At 44.4% G+C, this 24,246-nt stretch overlaps 1 protein-coding gene across 2 annotated transcripts in view; it reads left to right on the forward strand.

The window, feature by feature from the left end:
* Positions 1-24,246, forward strand: part of JAKMIP3 (Janus kinase and microtubule interacting protein 3) — a 136,021-nt gene that overhangs the window by 34,829 nt on the left and 76,946 nt on the right. For both annotated transcript variants that reach the window (XM_072629108.1, XM_072629109.1), the window contains exon 2: positions 10,912-11,409. In XM_072629108.1, the coding sequence (XP_072485209.1) occupies positions 10,912-11,409 (498 nt within the window). The remainder of the gene's footprint in view (positions 1-10,911; positions 11,410-24,246) is intronic.

Consider the following 24,246-nt stretch of genomic DNA (forward strand, 5'->3'; position numbering starts at 1 on the left):
TACAGAGGAGAAAAGAGGGGTCCAGAAAGGGGAAGGGATTTTGCCAGGGACATACAGCTACTAGGTGATAGATATGTGAATGTGAGTGGCAGCAGCTTGAGAACAATGTAAGCTGCCTCCTCCCAGACAAGGGCTGCAGGGCTGCTATGGGATGGGCTAAGCTGTCTTCTCCAAGTGGAGGGAAGGAGGCCTCACCAGGATCATGATTGCATCCTGTTTTCTCCCTTTTGCCTTGATAAATTCACCCATTAACTTTTTCAAATCCTGATTTTTTTTCATGATGTCTTTGTTGAAAAGGGAGGTTTCCCCCTTTATGGTTGAACTTTCAGACCACAGGCACTCATTTGTGACAGGTGACAATGATGCCAGCTGACATAGCTATGGATGTATATGCATGTGGATGGACATATATGTATATGTATATCTATCTATCTACCTATCTACCTACCTATCCATCCATCCATCCATCCATCCATCCATCCATCCATCCATCCATCCATCCATCCGTCTGTCTATCTACCTGTCTGTCTGTCTGTCTGTCTGTCTGTCTATCTACCTATCTGTCTATCTATTTATCTATATCACTTTAAGGTTTGCAAAGAATTTTACACACATTCTCTCATTTGAGCTTCCCAATATCCCTACAGTGCCTTGAGGTAGGTCCTGTAGATGTCATTATTTCCCATTAGCAGATAAAGACCCCTAGGCTCAGCCAGAGGTTAGGTGCTCAGATCCCTGAAGCCAGGAAAAACCAGAGGTGGGAGTCAAACTGAATCCATCTGACTCTAAGCCCAGCCCTGCATTTTGCTCTGATGATTTAAATGTTTTTTTCCTTTTCTTTCTTTTTAAAAAAATGCATTTATTTTTAGTTTTCAACATTCATTTCCACAAGATTTTGAGTTCCAAATTTTCTCCCCATCTCTCCCCTCCGCTCACTTCCAGACATCATGCATTCTGATTACCACTTCCCCCAATCTGCCCTTCCTTCTATCATACCTCTCCCTATCTTATACACATCTCCTCTATTTTCTTGTAGGGCAAGATAGATTTCTGTATCCCATTGCCTGTTTATCTTATTTCCCAGTTGCATGTAAAAACAATTTTTAACATTCATTTTAAAACTTTGAGTTCCAACTTCTCTCCCTTCCTCCCTCCTCACCCATCCCCACTGAGAAGGCAAGCAATTTTATATATGTTATACATGTGCAATTATGCAAAAGGCTTCCATAGCAGTCATATTGTGAAAGACTAACTATATTTCCCTCCATCCTATCCTGACCCCCATTTAGTCAATTCTCTCTTTTGACCCTATCCCTCCTCAAAAGTGTTTACTTCTAATTGCCTCTTCCTCTCATTTGCCCTCCCTTCTATCATCCCCCCTCACTGCTTATTCCCTTCTCCTCTACTTTCCTGTAGTGTAAGATAGATTGTCATAGCAAATTGAATGTACATGTTATTCCCTCCTTAAGCCAAATGTGATGAGAGTAAGGTTCACTTTTACCTTCCCCCTCTTCTCTTCTATTGAAAAATCTTTTTCTTGCCTCTTTTATGTGAGAGATAATTTGCCTCACTCTATTTCTCCCTTTCTTCTCCCAATATATTCCTCTCTCATCCCTGAATTTTACTGTTTTTAGATATCATCCCTTCCTATTCAACTCACCCTGTGCCCTCTGTCTATATGTATATAATCCCTCCACCTACCCTAATATTGAGAAAAAGTCTCAAGAATTACAAATATTATCTTTCCATGTAGGAATGTAAACACTTCAACTTTATTAAGTCCCTTATGATTTCTCTTTCCTGTTTACCTTTTCATGCTTCTCTTGATTCTTGTGTTTGAAAGTCAAATTTTCTATTCAGCTCTAGTCTTTTCATCAAGAATTCTTGACAGCCCTCTATTTCATTGAATGATCATTTTTCCTCTGAAGTATTATTCTCAATTTTCCTGGGTAGGTGATTCTTGGCCTTAATCCTAGCTCCTTTTACCTCTGGAATATCATATTCCAAGCCCTGTGATCCCTTAACGTAGAAGCTGCTATATCTTGTGTTATCCTTATTGTATTTCCACAATAGTCAAACTGTTTCTTTCTGGCTGCTTGCAATATTTTCTTCTTGATCTGGGAGCTCTGAAATTTGGCAGCAGTTTTCCTTTTGGAAATCAGTGGGGGCAATCGATGGATTCTTTCAATATCTATTTTACCCATTGGTTCTTAAATATCAGAGCAGTTTTCCTTGATAATTTCTTGAAAAATGATGTCTAGGCTCTTTTTATGATTATGGCTTTCAAGTAGTCCAATAAATTTTAAATGATCTCTCCTGGATTTATTTTCCAGGTCACTTGTTTTTCCAATGAGATATTTTACATTGTTGTCTATTTTTCTTCATTCTTTTGGTTTTATCTAATTGTTTCTTAATTTTTCATAAAGTCATTAGCTTCCATCTGCTCCGCTCTAACCTTTAAGGAATTATTTTGTTCAGTAAGCTTTTGGACCCCCTTTTCCATCTGGCCAATTCTGCTTTTTATGGCATTCTTCTCATTGGATTTTTGGATCTCTTTTTCCATTTGGGGTAGTCTATTTTTTAAAGTCTTATTTTCCTTAGCATTTTTTGGGGTCTCCTTTAGTAGCAGTTGACACAGTTTTCATGATTTTCTTGCATCACCCTCATTTCTCCTCCCAATTTTTCTCTACTTCTCTTACTTGATTTTCAAAATCCTTTTTGAGCTCTTCCATGACCTGAGGTCAATTCATATTTTTCTTGGAGGCTTTGTGAGGGAGTTTTGACTTTGTTGTCTTCTGTTTGCATGTTTTGGTCTTCTTTGTCACCAAAGTAAGATTCTATAATCTTATTCTCTTTTGGGTTTTTGCTCATTTCCCCAACCATTTACTTGACTTTTGATTCTTTGTCAAAGTGTTCTCTATTTCCAGTGGGAGTAGGGAGGATGTACTATCAGCTGCTCAGTTCCCACAATCTGTGGACCTCAAGCTCCAGAAACAGTGGCTGCAGCTGCTGCTGCTGTGGCTGCTGAGGTTTCCTCCACCCCTGAGCCCCTCCACTGCCCTGGGGCTGGGGCCTGACCACTTTACATTCTCACACAGGTCCCACGGTTTTTTCCACTGATCTTCCAATTTGTCCTCAGCGTTTTGGGGTCATGAAGTCTGGAAACCACCACAGGTGCCCAAGATTCAGTCCCCCCAAGGACTGCGCAGGTCCCGTCTATGCTGGCATGGACTGTGCTCTACTCCCAGTGTGGCACAATAGACACTTTCCAGTGACCTTCCAGGCTGTCATGGGCTAGAGATTTGCTTCACTCTGTCATTCTGTGGGTCCTGCAGAATTTGTTTAGAGCCATTTTTTGCAGGTATTTAGCTGGGCTTGGGGGGAGCACTCTAGAAAGTCTGTGCTATTACTCCATCATCTTGGCTCCATCCCCTTTTCTTTTTGAAACAACAAACCTCTTCTTTTGCAAGGGATACTGGGATGTCACAGCATTGCCCTTCACTATGGTCTTTTTGCTTGGGTTGGTGGTGAGATCTGCTGGATGAGAAGGAATCGTGTACCAGGAAAGGAAAGTTCCTGCTGCGTTAGGAAGTTTGTGAAGGCCAAGCCATCAGTACTTTTGTATCTAAGGAAAAGCTGGTGCCTCCCTCTCTTTAGTTGGACCTTCTCCACTTTGTCTTCTGGTTCATGTATGTCAGCCTCATCCATAGAAGAATGGTTTGGTTTCTCTAGGGGGATGTCCCTTTCCTGCCTCACTCACTGGGGGCATTTTGTATTTACCTTGGTCCCAAGGGCTGCCTTGCTCAAACATTCCAGTTACCCAGCAGCTGAGGTGAGCCCCTTCATTCAGGTAGAGGCTGGTCCTTTGGAAGCTGACAGTCTGGCTGGGGCTGAGCCCAAGGTGATTCCAGCCCAAGAGGACTTGCCAGCATTTGCTTTTCGTTGGTTCAGGCCCCCAGGATGCTACTCAGGGGCATCAGAACTGACCTTTTAGCCATTTCTAGAGTGGTTCTGAGTCAGGAGGAGATGTTATATTTCCTCAGGTCCTCCACTCTGCAGTGGCCTAGCCTCTTGGGAGTGAGGCTGGTAGCACACAGGCATGGACAGGTCCTACACCATGATAGGAAGAAAAATTTGCAGTGGGAATTAGGTGATGAACTCTGTTGCTGAGAGTCCCAATTCTTGGGGGTTACATGTTGCTGAGGGACCAGCCTCTTGGGGGCTCGGTAGACTTGGAATCACCTTGAGAACCACTTGGGCTTGGAAGCAGAGGACAGGGACAAGGCCTCAAGATGGTGGAGGGCTGTGAGGGCACTGCTGAAGAGTCTGCACTTTATTCTCTGGGCAGAAGCATCCTTGGTGATAGGGGAACCACGTACTCATGAATCCATTTCTTTGTGGCTGCATTCCCTTGTTCCATGTATCACATTTGGGGACCATCAATGCTTGGATCCTCCTGGGCCATCAGTGTTCATGTGCTGGATTGTTAGGTTACCATGGTTTTCTGCTCAAATTTCAGTCTCTTCAAGGCTAGACCTGTACCCCACATTCTGGTGGGTCTCCTTTGGTGAGCAGACCACATACTGGATGCTCAAGCTGTTGGAAATGTGGAGTGACTCTTGAAGGTCTCTGAGCAATATGAACAGACCAGACATTAGAAAGGTACCTCTAACAGTCATGCCAAGGAGGACTGGAGAGGGAGAGGCCTTGGGAAGTTTGCAGGGTGGGAGGTAATGAAGGCCTGGGCCACAGTGATGGGTGTGGGTGGAGAGGGAGAAGGCTTGGGCAGTAGGCTGGGTGGGAGCTAATGAAGGTCTGGGTCACAGTGATGGGCATGGGCAGAGAGGGGGCATAGAGAAGCAGTGTCAGGGATGTGGAATCAATAACTCTTAGCCACTGATTGGACATGTGGGAAGAAGGAGAGAGAAATGCCCAGAAAGATTCCAACCTGTTAAGTACGTGTGCTAAAGAGGGCCCTCAGCAGAAACAGAGGAGTCAGCTAAGGAAGTGGCAGGTTTGGCAGGGGGGAAACTAAGTCAGGTTTGACCATGTTGAGTCTGAAATGCAAGTGGGTGTCCAGGGGGAAAGGTCCAGTTGAGAAGTGGAACAGTGGGCTTGGAGCTCAGGGCAGGATCAGGAATGGAGAGGGAGTTTTTGGAATACAATTCAGAGAAGCTTATCCCTGCAGGTGACTTTTAACAAAGCCTTCTAGACATTCAAAAGAGCTCTGGGTCAAACAAGTTTTGCTCTTCAAGGGCCCAATCAGAGAGGCCTCATTTAGTTCCAGTACTTGGGGGTTACAGAAATGATTCTTAAGCCTCTTTGGGGGTCTGCTCGTCCTTCCCTCATTTACCATTTACCATATCTTCTTTCATTTGTCCATTCCAAAAGTTGTGAGTGACAGGCGTTCATAGGGAAGTGAACACTAGGCTGGCCCCAGAGGCTGCTGGGGCTTAAAGATTCTGTTCAAAGGTGTGAGCAGCAGGGATGCTCAAGGGTCCTCACCAGCTAAACCATAGATCTCTCCTGTTGATATGGCAACAGAGGTTCATCTACACTGGCCCTTGAGGAGGACATGGTAGTGCTGTCTGGCTCAGATTTACTTTTCCATTATATATCCATATCAAAGTCTAAAACTTTTCTTTTAGAGGAAAAGTGGTTGTTTGTACATTCTCTGACATGCCTGGCATTTTCCCAAGTCCTGAAAATATAGTGACTAAAGCACCTTGGAAGAAATCAAGGACTTTTTGGGCCCACACCAGTCAGATGAAGAGCCACTATCAGGAGTAGTCCTTGTATTGGGGGACCTGCTAAGCTGGAAGCATGACATCTTGTTCTTAAATTAAGAAGGAAACAGTTCTGTTTTCCCAGGGTCTTAAGCAGAAAAACTGACTGCAGAAACATAGACCCAGAGCTCTGGCTCATTCCCCACTGACTCCCCAAGCCCAAACTGTATGGCAGGCTGTGAAACAGCTACACATGATTGAGACGTTGGAAAAATCCACTAGGCCTGGGCTTGGGATGGAGCACCAGCTGAATTGTATCATTTTCTGGGGCATTGCCAGTCAGCTCAACCATGAGATACAACATTGAATGAATGAAAGACAAAGTGTCGCCATTTATGACACATAAAAGCATTGTGCTAAGTGCTGGAAGTACAAGTATAAGAGGCAGTGCCTCCCACCAGGGGTGGGGGCTTCCTCTCTAAAGGGAGCAATGGCCAGGGGAGGGATTGATTGGGCTAGGAAGTCGCAGGGATGATAGGCTGGGATTAGGGGTGTTTGCTTGACATGTCCTTTCCAGGAATGGTGGTAGTAATTGGATTGGTGCTTTAGATGTAGAGGTGGGAGGGTAGAGTTTTCAATGTGGGCAGCCGCTTGGCACAGGATTGGCCAAAGAACCAGAAGAAGTCTGGTAGGTCTGAGTTAGGCTTATTATTGAGACTACCCCTGTAGCAGGAGCATAAGGACTGGAGTGGGAGCTGAAAAGCCTGGCTCTAGGTAAGGATACTGAAGAGTTAAGTCCCCTCCACCATCACCAGAATTGTGCTTAGCACTGGTTGTTCTATAGGAGTTATCTATGGAGCTTCAGAATGGTTCATTGTCCTGTGAGTACTGGGGTTTGTAGTGTTTAAAAAAATGCTATTGTCTGGTCCTTAGACCAGCTGCTGATGAGAGAGAGAGAGAGAGGAGCGCTCACCAGTGCTCATACAGCTGGATGCTAGCCGGCTTTGGCCTCCCTTGTCCACACTCCCAGGTATCAGCCATTTTCTGTTTAGTTTGGAATCAGGACCAACCCAATGAAAACTTGTCCATCTGGGCAATGGGCGCATGAGTCCTGGTGCTTCTTTATCTTGTGCTCAAATTGTTGTCTGAGTGAGTAAAAGCAGGAAGGGGCTGGGGAGGCACAATTTCAGAGCTGGCAGGAACCCCAGAGACCATCTAGTCCAACTCCCTCCTTTTTCTGATGAGAAAACTGAGCCCCAGGATGGTAATTTGTTCAGCAAGGAAGGGATCATTGAGACCAAGGCAGTCTTGGAAGCATCTCCTCAAAGACTCAGGGAATGAATTGTAAGGCCCATGTCTGCTCACTGTTGGTTACAATGAGGACATAGCACATGATTATTCTCTGGGTTTAGGAGATAAAATCACAGAACCAAAGAATGACAGAATTTGAGAGTCAATAGAAACCTCTGGAGGACCTCACCACACACAGGGGATCCTACTTTGATCTGAACTCTGCCTTGGCCCCACCTGGGGGCGGAGCCGCTTTGGCCCAGGCCTTGCATCCTAGGGGTGGAGCTACATCTCCTCCTGTTGCATCTCACCTGATGATTATTATCAAGGCATCATTGAACAGGAGTATTTCTGTCAGCGTACCTTCCAGGGAATCTTGAATACTCTTGATGGCTTGATGAGAGACACTTTATTGTGAAGAACATTTTGCCCTGTTCGATCAAATGCACTTTTGCAGTAAATAGACAATAAACATAATGATACTTATACTCTTCACTTCTTTTGGTTAATTATGAAATTGTAAAGTTGTGTTTCATTGTTGAATATTTCTTTGAAAACCTGATTGTTCTTTACCCTCATTGAGGATGCCCCCAGTCTACAAGCAAAGGGCCATAAGGATCACCCTCAGAAAGGTTTTGTCTAGATAGAAAGATGGGCATGTTGTGAGTAGTTACTGAGATGTTTTCATTTGCCTCTTTTGGTATTATTAAGGCTGCGGGTTCTTTTTTTAAATATGTACTATGTAGTTGGGTGACAGAGGGTAGAGAAAGCACTGGGTCTCAAGTCAGAAGATCTGAGAATAACTCTGGTCTCAGAGGTTCACTAGCTATGTGACCACGGCAAATTATTAACCTCCCTGCCTCAATTGCTTCATCTCTAAAACAGGATTAATAATAGCATATAATAGCATCCACCCTCCAGGTTGTTGAGAGGCAGAATTAGGTTTGGACCAACAACTTACACCACACACCATAATAAACTCCAAATCAATACATGTCCTACATGTAAATGGATCCAACATAAAAAAAAGGGAGAATGGAGTGGGCACTTCTTACAAATGTGAATGGGGGAGAATTTTTACACAAAGGATACAGGGAATTGTGAAAGAAAAAATAGACTGTTTCAGTTACATGATATTAAAAAACTTTTCCTTGAAAACATCAATATGTCTAGAATCAGAAGAGGCAGCTGGGTGGCTCAGTGGATAAAGCACTGGGCCTGAAATGAGGAAGACTGAGTTCAAATTTGGCCCTTACTAGCTGTGTGATCCTGGGCAAGTCATTTAGCCTCTGTTTGCCTTAATTCACTGAAGAAGGAAATGGCAAACCATTCCAGTATTTTTGCCAAGAAACCTGCATGGACAGCATGGATGTGCTATCGTTCATGGGGTCACAAAGAGTCAGACACAATTAAATGACTGAAAAACAACAGAATCGGAAGCAAAGCTTTTAATTGGAGAAAATAGTCTCCTCAGAAAAAAATCTCTGTTAAAGGTCTCAGGTGCAAGTTGGGAGACTGTCCAAGGCAGTTTCCAAATGAATAGTTCTAATAACAGCATTCACATAGTATTTTAAGGGATGCAAAAAAGCCCTTTACTTCTGTTTTGTCAGGCAAACTATAAAGAACTTTTTAATAAAAAAGTTCCAAGTTACTACTGATAAGAGATACACACATTGAAGGTTTCATCTCATGCCCATCAGCTTGGCAAAGATAGAAAAGACAAAAAGGGGTAATTGTAGGAAAAACAGGCACATGAACACACTGCAGTTAGAGTTGTCAGTTAGTCCACTATTCTGGGAAATAATGGGAAAGAACTAAAAAAAAAAATCATTGAAGCCTACACAACCTTGAATCCAGAGGTCCCATTACTGAGCATAAATCCCAGAGAGGTCAAAGATGGGGACAGGCTAACTTACCAAACTGTGTCGTGGAATACCTTTGGGAGAAGCAAAGTGGATGATCATGGACTGAGAAAAAGGTGATCAAATTGCTCCATGGATGCAATGAAATATTCTGATGCTTAAGGAAGGATGAGTATGAAGAATTCAGAGAAACTTGGAGAAGACTTGTGTGTACTGATTGATGGGAAACTGCACAGGAACACATGGAAACATAAAATACCATGTGACAGCATAGGGAAAACAATGCTATTAATTAGCTAACATTTTCATTGTGCTGATTATGTGCCAGGTGTCGTGCTTTACCAATATTCTATTTTGAACCTGGTACGTAGGTGCTATTATTAATTCCATTTTGCAGATGGGGAAACTGAGGCAAACAGAGGTTAAGGGATTCGTCCATGGTCATACAGTTAGTTAGTGTCTGAAGCTGTATTTGAGCACAGGGCTTTCTGACTCCAGGCTCAAAGCTCTATTCACAGAGCCACCCAACTACTTTATCAAGGTAGTGACACATTGTGATATCAGAGGACTGAGAGTGAATAACAACAGAAGCTGTGTCATAGTGCTTTAAGATTTACAAGACATTGTGCAAATACTTTATTTTATCTTTACAGCAACCCTGGGAAGTAGGGTTATTACCCCAATTTTACAGATGATAAAACTGAGGCAGATAGAGATTGAGTGACTTGCCCAGCTAGCAAATGACCTACTAGCTAGACAACTGGTAAGTATCTGAGACTAGATTTGAATGGAAGTCTTCCTGACTCCAGACCTATCTGCCTCTGGGCAAAACAGGTTTCCTTCCTTTCAACAGTGAGCTCTAGGTATAGAATGAAATGTACATTATAAAATGTGGTCATTGTGTACCTTTGTTTTTCGCTGCATCAGAGAAGTATTCCCCTGAGGATAGAAGTCAGTGCCACTGTCTGCTGCCCTTGTCAGACCTCTACATTTGCAAGTGGCACGATGGGGAAGAACACTGATAAGTCAGAGGCAGGTGACCACAGTGAGGGAATGGTCATGAGATCATCCCACACTAATTAGATAAATGAACTGAGCAAGTTGAGCCTGGAGCAGAGAAGACAGTGTAGGCATGCAATTGAAGGGCTGAAGCATAGAAGGATTTGTTCTGTTTGACCCTAGCAGATAAAGTTAGGAACAATGGGCAATGCAGAAAAGACTTGAGTTGGGTGTAAGGAAAACCTTCATAATAATCAGTGCTATTGAAAAGCATCTGAGGAGGTAGTGGGGTTCCTCCGGAGTGGAACCACTTATAAGAGTAGGTGTGTTCTTACAATAGGTGGATTCTTATTCATTTTGGATTTGGACCTGATAGACCCCGAGATCCTTCCAGAACTGAGATTCCATGATTATGTGGAATAGATTGTCATCTGACTTGTTAGTGGTAGACACTGGCCAAGATCCCGGGTCTGCTGATTCCCAGGTCAATACTCTCAGTCCTCCGCCATACATTTATTTGCCTTTTGTTCGCATAGCCTGACCTGGAATGGCAGCAGTATGGTGGATGTGGGCAATTTACATGGATCAATGAAATCGGCCTCCCGATGCAGTCTTTGTCTACTATCTATCAAAAGAGAGTCATTTATCCTGTCATTTATCATGGAATGTGGTTGTGAGTATGGAATATATACCATGTTATATACCAAGAATCAACATTGAAAGAAGTTCCGTGGCACTGGCCCTGGTGATTCTAGGGTCCACATTGGTTTGGAGAGTTGACTTCCTCTCCCTACATTTCCCTATGATGTTTTCATGTCGTGGATTTTAAAGGGCAGTCAACTAGAAATGTGCCGAATCCTAGAAGATACTTACTCCTGTAACTTTGATTCTTTCCTCTGGGATTTGGTGGGAAAAGTCCCGAGTAAAGACTCCCCCCTCTTCTTTTAAGACTGTACCCTTGCACAACTGTGCTCCAGTGACCTTCTCTGCATTCACAGACGTCTCCTAAGGTTGTCCTTCTTTCCTTTTCTCAGGTCAGTAAGGCCGAGCGGGAGAAAAACCAGGAGATTCGGCAGGTGAAGGAGCACGAGCAGCATAAAAACACCGTGTTGGTGACCGAGCTCAAAGCCAAGCTTCACGAAGAAAAGATGAAGGAGCTCCAGGCTGTCCGCGAGGCGCTCCTGAGACAGCATGAGACCGAGCTACTGCGCGTCATCAGAATCAAGGACAATGAGAATCAGCGACTGCAAGCGCTGCTCAGCGCGCTGCGGGACAGCGCTCCCGACAAGGTCAAAACCGTGCTCATTTCCGAAGCGCGGGAGGAGGCCAAGAAGGGCTTTGAGTTTGAGAAGATCAAAATGCAGCAAGAGATTTCTGAGCTCAAGGGAGCCAAAAAGCAAGTGGAAGAAGCTCTGACCATGGTCATCCAGGCCGACAAGATCAAGGCTGCAGAAATCCGGAGTGTCTATCACCTTCACCAGGAGGAGATTTCTCGAATCAAGAGAGAGTGTGAAAGAGAGATCCGCAGGCTGGTATGTGGGAGGCTCTTAGTTCCTTTTGTTGGGGGAAGAGGGGATGGGTCTGGGCTGGGCGGATTTTGTTTGGTTTCTTCAGCTAGCTTTTTCTGTGTTGTGCATATCATGTAGCTGCCATTTTGGTTTTTGAAAATTATTGAGATGCAAGATATAGTCCAAGAAGGGAGAACCAGTGCAGATAACTGAGTAGTGTAGGGCCCCCCACAACTGTGGCAGGGCCTTGGTTGTTTTAGAAACGTAGAAAAACTTAAGATAACTTTCTCACATCCCAATGTGAGATGGGCCCCACACTTCTCCCACCAAATATGACTAACCCCTTCCCACTGCTGAGTTTAGCTAGTATGGGAAGCTTCAACACTGGCATTTTCCAACAAAGTCTTTCTGTGGTAAGACCAAACAACATCAGAAAAAAAAAACAGGAAATACATTCTATTTCTTAGAATCATGGTTCTGTCTAAAATTAAGGGATATTTAATATCTCATAAAGTCCTGTTTTGTCAAACTTGTAAACTTTGAGATTTTCAGTTCAGTTCAACTACATGGTTGAACCTCCAGTTAAAACTAAATATATGATTAATGAAAAGATTTAAAGTAATGATGTTTACAACTTCTTTGCATTTGATTATTATTACTCAATGTGGTTTATAGTTTATGAGTGAAGGATTTTTACAAAGCAGTAAGAATTTACAAAATGGTGGCAGAAAAGTTGTTGGATTATTTTCCCCAATAACGTTGGGATTTTGTTCTAGGTATTTCTGTAACTTCTTCACCCATTAACATTTCAAAGACACAATCATTCTATGATTAGATTTGGGCACTATTTCTAAGGGTAAAGTGGCAATGACTGGGGAAGGGAATGCCCTAGTCATTCTCAATTAAGATTAACCTAACCTCCACTGTTGTTTTTGATGGTACCCTTGAGAAATGTGCATGCCTTACTCACTCATCAATGGCACTGGACTACAGGATTGGCCCACATTGACCTTCACATTGCTGGAGCACAGGGTGGAGATCAGAACTGCTGGACAGCAAAGATAGCTTTTTTCTTTAAATAAGTTTTCATTGATAGCTTTTGTTTTTTACACCACCATCACTTCCATGAATTTCCCTCACCCTCCCCTTCCCAGAGAGCCATTCCATATAGCTATGTGTATATATGTGTGTGTGTGCTCATGTGTGTGTATGTATAGACAAAGAAAAAAATATAAAAATCAAGCATAACTGATCAGTACATTTAATAAGTCTGAAAACATGTGCAATTTGTAACACCTGTGAATCTCCCATCTCTGCTAAAGGGTGCTCTGGAGGTGTCTTCTCATCTGTCTTCATTGAGTCCTGTTGGATGTTTGTATTTTGTGTTATTCCCTTTTAATTTTTCGTTTGGTAGTTGTTCATTCCATTTTCATGGTGGCCATTACAGTATACATTGTTTTCTCTACTCTGCTCGCTTCAGTTGCATCAGTTTATATAGATTTGCTAATGTTTCTAAATATTCATCGTATTTTTCATTTCTTACAGCACATTCATATTCCATTACATTCATGTGCCACAATATGTTTAATCACTTCCTAAAGAATGGGCATCTACTTTGTTTTCAATTCTTATCTATTGCAAAGAGCACTGCTGTAAATGTTTTGAAGTATGTGGAGACGTTCTTCTTATCAATGGCCTTCTTGGAGTACAAATCCAGTAATGGAATCGCTGGGTCAAATAATACAAACATATTAGTCATTTTATTTGCATAATTCTGAATGGTTTTCCAAAATGGTTGTACCATTTTACAAGTCTACCGACAATGCATGAGTGCACTTCTCATTCTACACTCCCTCCAGTATTGCTTATTGCCATCTTTTTCCTTCTTTGCCAATTTTCAGAGTATGAGGTGAAACCTCAGGGTTATTGTTTACATTACTCTTATTATTAACAATTTGGAACTTTTTTTATATGGTTATGAATAGTTTGTAATTCTTCTTTTGAGAACTGTTTGTTCATATCATTTGACCATTTATCTATTGAAGAATGGTTATTAGTCTTATATATATTTATTAGTGGTTTGTATAGCTTGGCTACCAAGCCCACATCAGAGAAATTTGATACAAGATTTCTTATTCTAGACACATTCTTTTAGTCTGTAGAAGCTTTTCAGTTTCACATACTTAAAGTCATTTACTTTATCCTTTTAACTAACCCTATCTCTTGTTTGGATGTGAATAATAATAGGAGTTGCTCAGTGGAGTAGTGGATAGAGCAATGAATTAATAGTGAGGAAGACTTGAGTTCAAATCTAACCCCAGACATGTACTAGCTGTGTGACCTTAGGCAAGTCACTTAATCTCTGTCTTCCTTATTTTTCCTCTTCTGTAAAATGGGGATCTTAATGGCACCTACCTCCCAGGGTTGTTGTGAGGATCAAATAAGATTATATTTATGAAGCACTTAGAACAGTGCCAAGCACATAGTAGGTGCCATATAAGTGTAAGCTTTATGTAGTAGTAGCAGCAGCAGGAGGAGGAGGAGGAAGAGGAGCAGTAGTGGTAGCAGTAGTCATAGCAGCAGCAAAAGGAAGGATATGAGTCCAGATAAGCACTCACTCAGACTTTTCTGACTCTTCTGTCCAACACTCTATCCTCTGTGCCCCCTAGTGGCCACATTGAAATAGCTTCTAAATACTACAACTAGATTTTGTGCTAGGTACTGGGAATAAAACTACAAAGCATGAAGCTACCTGTACTTTCCCTGTATATCATGGAGGCACAGCGACCAAGGACATGGCTCCAAGAATGCCAGCAAAGACCTCCTGAGTTTCTGCTGATTCTTCAGAGCTGGAAGGGCTGTGAGAGATCGTGGGGTTTAGAGTCAGAAGACCCAGATTCAAGTCCTAGCTTTTCCACTTATTGTGTGACCTTGAGCAAATCATTTCACTTCTCTGAGACTTTGTTTTCTCATCTGTAAGATGGGGGTGATAATACTGGTTCCATCTACTATGGCAAGGTAGACATGAGGAACGCATTTTTATAAATCTTGAGGTGATTTTTAAAATGATATTAGTGAGCTATAGTTGTTTTATGGATGAGGAAAGTGAAGCCCAGAGAGGGAGATGCCTTCAAAGTGTTGCATGCTTAGCCCATAGTGGAGCCACTGTTCCAGGTCCAGTCCAACTCAGTCCAAATCTTTGCCCTGCTAAAAAGTTTTCAGTGCCTCCTGTGAACCCAAACCAAAACTCTGGGTTTGGATAGATGAGGTTCAGTCTTGGGACTGAAGGCTCCTTTGGCATGAGCCCCTCCCCTTCCCCCATGTTTTCACCAGACTTCAGAACTTGGACGAGTCTGGTTCTGGACAGAGAAGGGGAGTAGGAAGGACCCTTAGACCTTGTGCTAGCACTCAGGCTAAAAATGTGTCACAGGTAGGACTTTATTTTCACCCCACAGAAAAAGTACAAAGTATCACAGATTTGGAACAGGAAGGGGCTGTAGAGACCATGTAATGCAAGCTCCTCGTTTTGGAGATGAGGAAATCAAGGCTGAGAGAGGAGCCAAGCTCAGGTGGAGACATCTATCCTGTCTGTCCTCTGGGTCACCATCTTGATTCCATGGACAGTCAAATTTACTCTTTCTTTTCTCCTGAGCCTGCACTACTCTCTAGGACCTATATAGTCCTTGGTCATATGGTCCTGCCCAGAACTATAGCCCTCTCACTGAAGGAAAGCACTCAGTGTCTCTATATAATGGACCCCTGCCTCCTTAGGTCCAACCGCATTGTATATACAGGAAAAGAAATATGACTGTGTGACCTTGGGCAAGCTGTTTCCCTTTGGGTGTCCCTCAGGGCTCTGCCCTGGGCCCTCCTTCCCTTTAGCCTATCTTTCTTTGTCATCTTAGCAGCCCCCATCTCTGTCCTGATGAGTCACACATGCATCTCTGTTCATCTCCAAACTTGCACCTCCAGCTGCCTTTGTTGACATCTTATTATGTCCCAAACAGAGCCCATCATCTTTCTCCCTAAACCCTCACCCTTTCCCTTCCCTGTTACTGTATAGGGCACCACCATTCCCCCGGTCCCTGAGGCTCACAATCTAGGAGTCATTCTGGACTCCTCACTATTACTCCCCATATCTAGGATGATGCCTATAATTCTTCTTAAATATTCCCCCTTCTTTCCTCTGACACTGCCAGTGCAGGATCTCAATCTTTTCACACCTAGACTATTACAGTAGCTACTGGGGGGACTACCTGTCTCAAGTCTCTCCCCACTCCATTCCATCTTCCATTGAGTGATTTTCCTCAAATGCAGGTCAAATCATGTCACACACACCGCCCCCCCCCCCCCACTCCCACCAAGACTTTCCAGTGGCTCCCTGTCGTCTCTAAGATCAAATAGAGAACTCTGTGTTTGGCATTCAAAGTCCTTCACAACCTAGCCGTCTTTTACCTTCCCAGTTTCTGTATACCTCACTGCTGGACACGTTCTCTTCAGTACGGTGACCCTGACCTGACTGTTTATTGATCAAAACATTTCATCTTTTGGCTCCCAGCCATTTTCCCTGGCTGTCCCTGGTACCTAAGATACTTTCCCTCCTCAGTCTTGTCTTCTGGCTTTAGGCCAAACCTAAGTCTTCAAGTTCCAACTGAGATTCCATCTTCTAGAGTAAGCCTTTCCCAACTCCACTCAGTTCTAGTGCCTGCCTTCCTGTAGTATTCCCAGTGATCCTGTGCAGAGCTTGTTTGTATACATTTGTTTGCCCCTTGTCTTCCCCACTAAGCTGGGAGCCCCTGGAGGGCAGAAACAATATTTTGCCTCTTTTTTGTACCCCAAGTACTTAGCACAGTGCCCAGAACAGAATAGGAGCCTAATAAATGTTTATTAATCAATTATGCTTGAGTATCTACATCTGTGAAACAGAAGAATGTTCTCTGAGGTCTGTTCCAACTCTGATTATCATGACAACATTCTGAGATCCAGTTCACAATTACTGAAGCACTGAATTCTACTAAAACCACCAACACTATAACCCATTTTAGTCCTGGGTGAGAACAAACATCTTATCTGGCATTCATGAACTTGAGTAATTAAAACATTCATTGCCCTGAAACACCAGCATTTTGGGGCAGATTTTAAGGTGAACCTTTGATCTGGTGTGCAAGAAGAGAAGAGTCTGCTGAGTGCCAACAGCTTCTTTGATATGTACAGCCCTTTGCTGACCAATCTTGACTTTGGCCTAAGATGATAATTCCGTCTTCCATCAATCATTCTCAAATCTGTGACCTATTGGACACATTTCCCATCAGCGTTCCATCTCTCACCTTTCTGTCTTTGCACAGACCAGCCTCATGCTTGGGGCACAGTCCCTTCTTGTTGCTCTCTCTTAAAATGCCTGACTCCTTTCTAGCTTTGTTTCTGGAGCCACCTCATGGAGAAGCCTTTTCTGAACCCTGGAACTGTCTAGGCTCTGGCCCTCCTTAAAATAGCCTGCTTTTCTTGATCCAAGGGCAAGCTTTGTGGTGGCTTTGGGTCATGTCCTCATGTCTTTGTATCCCCAGCACCTTGCCCAAGGTCCTGCCCATTGTAGACCCCTAATAAATATGAGATTAGATTGAAATTGGGTCACCTAGAAGAGAAGTGTTTCTCTACCCATTAGCTGTGTTGCTTTGGGGAATGGTGGCCTTTATCTGCCTTTATATGAGAAAACCTGGTTTGGAGAGGGTGAGGGAGGAGGGTTCCTGAGGCCTCCCTCCCACCTCATGAACCTAGCCCTCTTCAAGGCTGGGATGAATCATATGCATGGAGTGTGTCTTCAGAGCCTCAAATTCACTCATGCCTCATTCTAGTGCTCAGGGACTCCACAAGAGGTCCCAGGAAATGCTGAAAGTCACTGAAGAAGCAATTCATCAAGAGAATCATTTAAAAGCAACCTGGTTTCTTCAACCTCCTCAATCCCCCTCTGCTGCTAATCCCATGATAATGGTGGGAGAATGTCAGAAAGATGCAAAGTACCAGCCTAAGCAGAGCTCCTCCTTCCCTTCCTCCAGGCTGACTATCTTCCAGGCTCATGGCTTGTCTGAGGCAGGCAGGTACAGGCACAGGAAGAACACCATGATTGGGTATCCTTTTAAAAGCTCATTTAATTAATTAATTAAAATTAATTTTAGGAGCCGTGATGGAAATAGCTGACAATTAAATTATCAGGTCACAGCTTGGAAGTGGAAAGATCTTTCTAATTACTTATTTTTTTTAAAATATTTAAAAAAATTTTTCCTCAATTAAATGTGAAAACAGTTTTTAACATTTGTCTTTTTTTTTTAAGTGTGAGCACCAAATTCTCTCCTTCCCTACCCTCTACTCTTATTCCCTCTCCTCCTTTCATCCTGAGATGGTCTCTAATCATGTAAAACATATTTCCATTCTAATCACCTGTTTCCTGGCCTTCTTAGAGGGAGACTATGACCTGTTTCAAGTGACTCAGATTCATCCCTTTTCAGGACTGCCACTTTCCTGACCTGGGCTGCGGAGAGTCCCTCAGGATGGATGTAGCCAGCGCTAACAGGGCTTTCAGGTCCTACTCTCAACAGTGGGCTCTGGACTGCAGGGTACTCTCAGGACTTGGGTCTGGATTTCCACAATTGTAAACATCTTCTTGTCAGCAGCACCCCCTTCCCTCCCAGCTTTCTATTTTGCTTCCAATCTGCTGGCATCTGGGTGACTGAATGACTTTGGGTGAGTCATTGAATCCTTAGCCGAGCCTCGGTTTTATAATATGTAAAATGAGGAGAATATGTGTAGAGTATTATCCTTCCAACGTCCCAGGTCCATAACAAGCCTCAAAGCAGATAATGTGCTTATATAAGGCACTTTGCCAACCCCAAAAGGTCACTGAAATATCTGAGGTTTATCATCATCATCATCTTCATCATTTGGAGAAGGCCACTAGGCCTGCTAGACCGGGAGTTAGGAAGGTCTGGGTTCAAATTCTGCCTCTGACACCTCTTTCCTTCTCCATGACCTTGACCTTTCTGAGCCCAAAAGGCTCAAGGAATCTTGGCCAGTGGCTGTTTGCGCAGGGCTGGGTAAAGGCTTTTTCACTGTTCAGTAAAGCAGTGGAATGCAGAAACCTCTAATTTCAGGATTACTCTTGCCTTGGCCACTCTCATTTTCCAACTGGATTCCCTGCAGATGCCAAAGAAAGGTTTGGCATTTGAGTGCCTTGCCAGGATGAGGCTGACACACAGCACAGTTCTGGAGATGATCCCTGCTCCTGCCCCCATCATCAGGGCCCAGCCCTGAATTGTTAATGCCTTTCCTGTGGTCTGGTGCTGGATAATTGCACCCCAGGCTCTCTGATGTATTATTCAGGCATTTGAGTGTGTGTTGGGGGTTGGGGTGGGAGGAGAGGGCCTAAAGCCTCTGCAGACGAAAGAAGGCTGCATGTGATTCATCCCAGCCTTGAAGAGGGCTAGGCTCATGAGGTGAGAGGGAGGCCTCAGGAGCCCTTCTCCCTGACCCTCTCCAAACCAAATTTTCTCAGGCTCACATTCAGTTGTTTGGCTACCTCCACTGTTTACTCTCTCACCCCCTTTTATTCTGCTCGCTGGGCCAGGTTCCCCCTCTCTGCAGTAACCCCAACAAGGAATACAGACTGACTGCCAGCTAGATCCATCCACAGCATAATTACAGCTGGCCTTGCTAGAGTGTCTGAAGCTTCCCAGAACACTTTACAGATATCCTGATGGCCCCATCAACCTTGGGAGGTAGATCCCACTCTTGTTATCCTTGTTTTACAAATGTGGAAATGGAGGCTCAGGGAAACTTGAAGAGAATTACACAGCTAGTGGGTGCTGGAGGTTGAATTTGAACCCTGGTCTCTTCTTTCATCCACGTTGGCTCAGTTCACTGGAGTCCTCCTTTCCCATTTGTTAGCATTGACTATGGTGGGGCCCCCTGCCCTAAGGACCCTTATGCTCAGTGATGGGGCCAATGATTCCCTCCCATGACTTCCCTTCTGCCTCCCTCCACTACCCTGGCAGAGCTCTCTCTGCCCTGATGTGTGTCCTCTGAGCCCAACTGTATTGCTCAACATCAAGGGCCATGCTTCAGTGGTGTGGCTGGCTCTAAAGAGCCCAAAGGCCAGGACACAGTTGGCACCAAATAGTCAAGTTTGAGAGGAGAAAACAGAGCCCAACCCTTTGTAAGTGGTGGAGGAATGGATAGCTGATGATCAATTCCAGTTCCTGCCTGCCCCCCATGCATGTACATGCATATGTGGATGCACACACGTGTGCACACCCAATTCCCCTCCCTCCAGTGTGGCCAGGTCTGCAAAGCACCTTCTCCCCCACACCCAGGGAGAACTGTGCAACCCCCACATTCCAGGAGAGGAATCTCAGACTATGGGGAACTGTTCACTCAGTCATCCAGCAGGTAGCATCTGAGCCAGGTGTGATGCCCAGACCCTCAGCTCTTGGTCCAGATGCCTTGCCCAGGACATTCAGAGGGAACTGCAAGTGACATGGGACAGGCCCAGGTTGCAGCTTTGGAAAATTAAAACAATTAGAAAAGTCTCCCAAATAGGCCACTGGCTGGACTAAGGGCTTAAGCAGAGAGACCCGCTGGGAAAGCTTCCCCTTCCTTTGGGATGGGGGACTAATGACTTCTCTTCTGAGGGAAGTCAGCAGGACCACCTGCTCATAAATCTGGGAGTGCCTTGGATGCTAGTGGACATAGGGGAGCTGCCAGGAAGAGAGTGTGCTGGCTGAGTCCAGGACACAGAAGATAGGAGCAACCCATAGGACCTGGCCCATGAGACTCTGACCTGGAACAGGCAGGACTTGGTTCCAGCCTTGCTCCTGCTCCTTCTTTACTGGCTGTGAAACCTTGGGCAGACCTGTGCTCTCTGTGCCTCAGTGTCCTCATCTGCAGAATGGGCTGTTCTACTGGGCCAGCCCTCCTCCATTAGGACTACTGGAGTCCATCTGATCACTCCCAAGTTGAATGTTGGATACTGCCCTTTCTTCTAGATATTTCTAGGCATCTCTTGTGCTTTCAGTTGGCTCTGGGCAGAGACTGGCCTTTCTCATGAGACGTGAACTGATCCAGTGCCCTGTGGCCAAAGAAGGAGGTACTGAAGAGGGTGCTATTGAGGGGCAGTAAGGTGGCCTGGTGAAATCAGAAGACCTGGATTCAAATCCTCTCCCCTGCATTTACTAGTAGTGTCAACCTGGGTGAGCCCCTACCCCCCCCCCCCCCCCCCCGCTTCAATTTCTATATCCCCAAATTGAGAATATCATTCCCAATCCAGTAGTGAGAGTTTGAGAAGCCAAACTGGACACTTGCACTATCCCACATTTAGTGTCTATCAGTGAGATTCACTCCAAAGAGACAAGCATCTCCAGCTTCCATTCGTCTGAGAGAGCCTCAGGAACTGTGCTTCTGGGCTTTATGCTGTCTTCTTAAAGTTCCCAGGAGACCTCAGAATTCTTCATATCTGCAGAGAAAGAGCTCTCAGGCTTGCAGAGCACTCTCCTCTAAATAGCCTGGAGGATCCCATCCAACACTCTAGGAATGACATGGATAAGCAGGAGAGGGTTGGAAGAAGGGAGCCTGAACTGGCAAAGGGGCTTGACAGAATTCTGCATATGGGCAGTTGAGGACCTGCCTGAAGACTCCAGGGATGTCACTGTCCTCAGGTCCTTACAAGGTGCCACATGGAAATGCTGGGGGAAAGGCCCTGTCCTCTCCAGTGGTACTGACCATGGCCTTGAGGCGTGGATGCTGTTTCCATACACATAATCTCTGCACTTCAAAATGCTGTTCTCTAGTGCTGAAGTTCAGTGGAGCTGTCCTTCGCCCTGATCTGCTTATAATACACATCTTGGACATCACTGGCTGGGCCAGTTTTTCCGTGTGATTCCATTTTCCTGGCTCTGCTGGATCTATGGTTTTCTACATGTGGACAGATGGAACAATGGCGGAATGGTATTTGCCCTTCCCATCCTGTGTCTAGCCATTAATGTGCATCTGTGAGATGGCCTGGGCCATGGGTTGGGCACCACTCCTGGGAGGGAGAGGAAGGGATGTTGTTAGGGCATCTCTTGAACACTTGTGATACATGCATCTAATTCTAACTCCCATAAAACACAAAAATGCAGCCTGTGTCAGCTATCATGAGTCCTGGAAGGCCAACAAATTATAGGCAAATGGAAATCCCTTCTTTCCAATTAAAAAAAGAAAGTGATTCATAAAGACCTTGCCTCCACCCCAGCTGTTGAAAGACCCAGTTACAGCAGGATGCTGACATCTATCAGCAATTAAAACAACATAAAGAGATTGCTGTACACATCCAACTCAGTCCTTAAATGCCACCATTTGCCACATGGGAGGCAGCCCATAGAGCCAGCTGCCATTCTTTCAAGCTGGCTTCTATTTCACCAAAGTGACTTAGATCATGCAGGAGGCAGCAAGATATGTGAGAGGGTCCTGAATCTGAAAGTCAAGAGAAGAGATGGGGACTATACCTACCCTTGTGTCAGTTTTCCTGTGGATTTCTAGGTATCTGAATTTAGGATCATAGATTTAGAGAAGACCTGCTTATTTTACAGGTGAGGAAACTGAGGCCCAGAGAGCTAAGTGACCCCTGGATATAGCTGGAAAGGACCAGATCTGAGATTTGAAGCCAGGGCCTCTGACCCCAAGCCCAGCACTTGTCTCTATGTGAAGACCTGTTTTACCAACTGCCAAGATGCTCTTGGACTCCTGATGCTTGTGGGTCAGTCCAGTAGGTTTTATTTTCCACATTGTCAACAATGAATGAAAATCCTTAGCAGGTTCTCGCCAGTCATTCTCTTAACAAGCATTTATTAAACATCTACTCTGTGCCAGGCCTTATGCTAAGCATTGAGGATACAAAGGAAGGTAAAAGACAGTCTCTGCTTCCAGGAAGCTCATGTCTAAAGGGAGAGACAGCAAACAGATAAGTTCAGCTAAACTGTAGACAAGATCAACTGGAGATAACCAATGCAGTGAAAGCAACATGAAAAATCTTCTTTCTTGTGGAGGATAGGATTTACCTGAGACTTATTCCACCTAAAAATCTGGCTCCTTCATGGTCTCAGTCACTCACAGGATCAGAGGGCATGTAACTGAAGGGATCATGGGACCAGGCAGCCCAGTCCTTTTATTTTGCGGGTGAGAAAAATGGATCCCTAAAGGGTTAGACACCCATCCAAGGTCACACAGATGATGAGGAATGACTGTTGGTTACCCACCTCCCTCATAAGGTTAGTGTGACAAGCCACTGAGCTCCCACACATGAAGAGGGCTTCAGAACCACAAAGGACTTACCCAGAAGCTTGGACTTCTCCATCCATCCCACAATTACTGACTGGTGTAACAGACATTGACATGTCTGTAACACTTTCAGGCCTGCTAAGCATGTTCCTCTCCAAACACCTGGGAGGCATTGTTGTCTTGTTACTTCCATAAACAACCCTCGAGGTCATTTGGCTCAGTCTCCTCATTTACAGATGAGGAAATGGAGACCCAGGAACAGGATGGGACTTGTTCTGGCTCACAGAGACAAGAGACACGTGAGGTGAGATTTGGGTCTTCCAGTTCCAGGTTTGCCTTTCTACGCTCCATAAGAAACTGCCTCCCCATGCCATCTTTGCTCCCTCATTATTTTATATTACCTTTTGAGCTCCCCAATAATAAAGTATGTCATAGACCTCCAGGGAGTCTGAAAAACTATTGGTGTGAAGGTCACATTTGCTTCTTCAGAGGCATTCTACCAGCTGTCTCTACAGCTGGAAGGACTGGAGAAATTCAACCAGTCTAGGGAGGGAAAATGCTTTATTTGCTCATGGAGTCCATGAACTTATGGAGATGATCCCTAAGCAGGAATAGCCTGCGAGTCAAATCCAGGTCCCTTGAATCCGCATCCATGCTGCCAGTTATCTCCCAGAGCCTCAAGCTCTACATCTAACTTCCAAAGCACCTTCTCTTAGACAAGGTAAGGTAAGTAAGAAGAGGTAAGTAAAGGGCTAGAGGGTCAGAGCAATTGAGAAAGTCAGTTAGAGGGGGGCAAGTTAATGAAACAAATGGGAGAATGGCACAGGACCGAAGGGGAGGCAGTGGTGACTGTGAACATGACGAGATAGGAAAAGCACTTTGAGGAAGGTTGTCAAGTTATTAAGAAATGATCATTGACTGTAAGAAGTATCCATCAGGTTTGAGAGGTAAACTTGAAGAAACAAGTCTGAAAATCTCTATGTTATGGAGAGAGTATAAGGGAAATTGAGCAGTGACTTGCCTGGAATATGCAGGGTTTATCCCTCCTGGAGGAAAAGGTGAAAGATTGCCACTCCAAACACCAGGTTGGTAGGAGAAATGGAAGATTCCTGAAGAAAACAGAAGGCAGACTTCAGTGGGGGAAAAGGAGGGGATCTGAGGTAAAAGAGGGAGATGTGACTTTACCAGAATGATAGAGATGACAAGTGAGCTCCACAGAAGAGCTCGTGGTAGATGAGTATATAAAACAGATTTGAGATCTTCAAGAGAAGAGAGATGAATATTCTAAGGAGGAAGCTTCTTCTTGTCCTCCCAAGAACCATATGATAACACTGCAGGAGATCTCAGGAGAGGGATCCCCTCACAAAGAGGAAGAGGAGGAGGCAGAAACTCTGTCCAGGGCTCCTGAGACAGCTCTTTGTAAATGTGACACCAATTAAGGAGACTCTTGTCTTCCTAGACCATGAATCCAAGACAGATCAGGGGACAGACTTATCCAAGCGGATTTCAGCTGCCCATTTCTGATGAGTCATATGGACACAAATGGCACTTTTCAGA

Source organism: Notamacropus eugenii, chromosome 1, assembly GCF_028372415.1.
Source record: "Notamacropus eugenii isolate mMacEug1 chromosome 1, mMacEug1.pri_v2, whole genome shotgun sequence".
NCBI lineage: Eukaryota > Metazoa > Chordata > Mammalia > Diprotodontia > Macropodidae > Notamacropus > Notamacropus eugenii.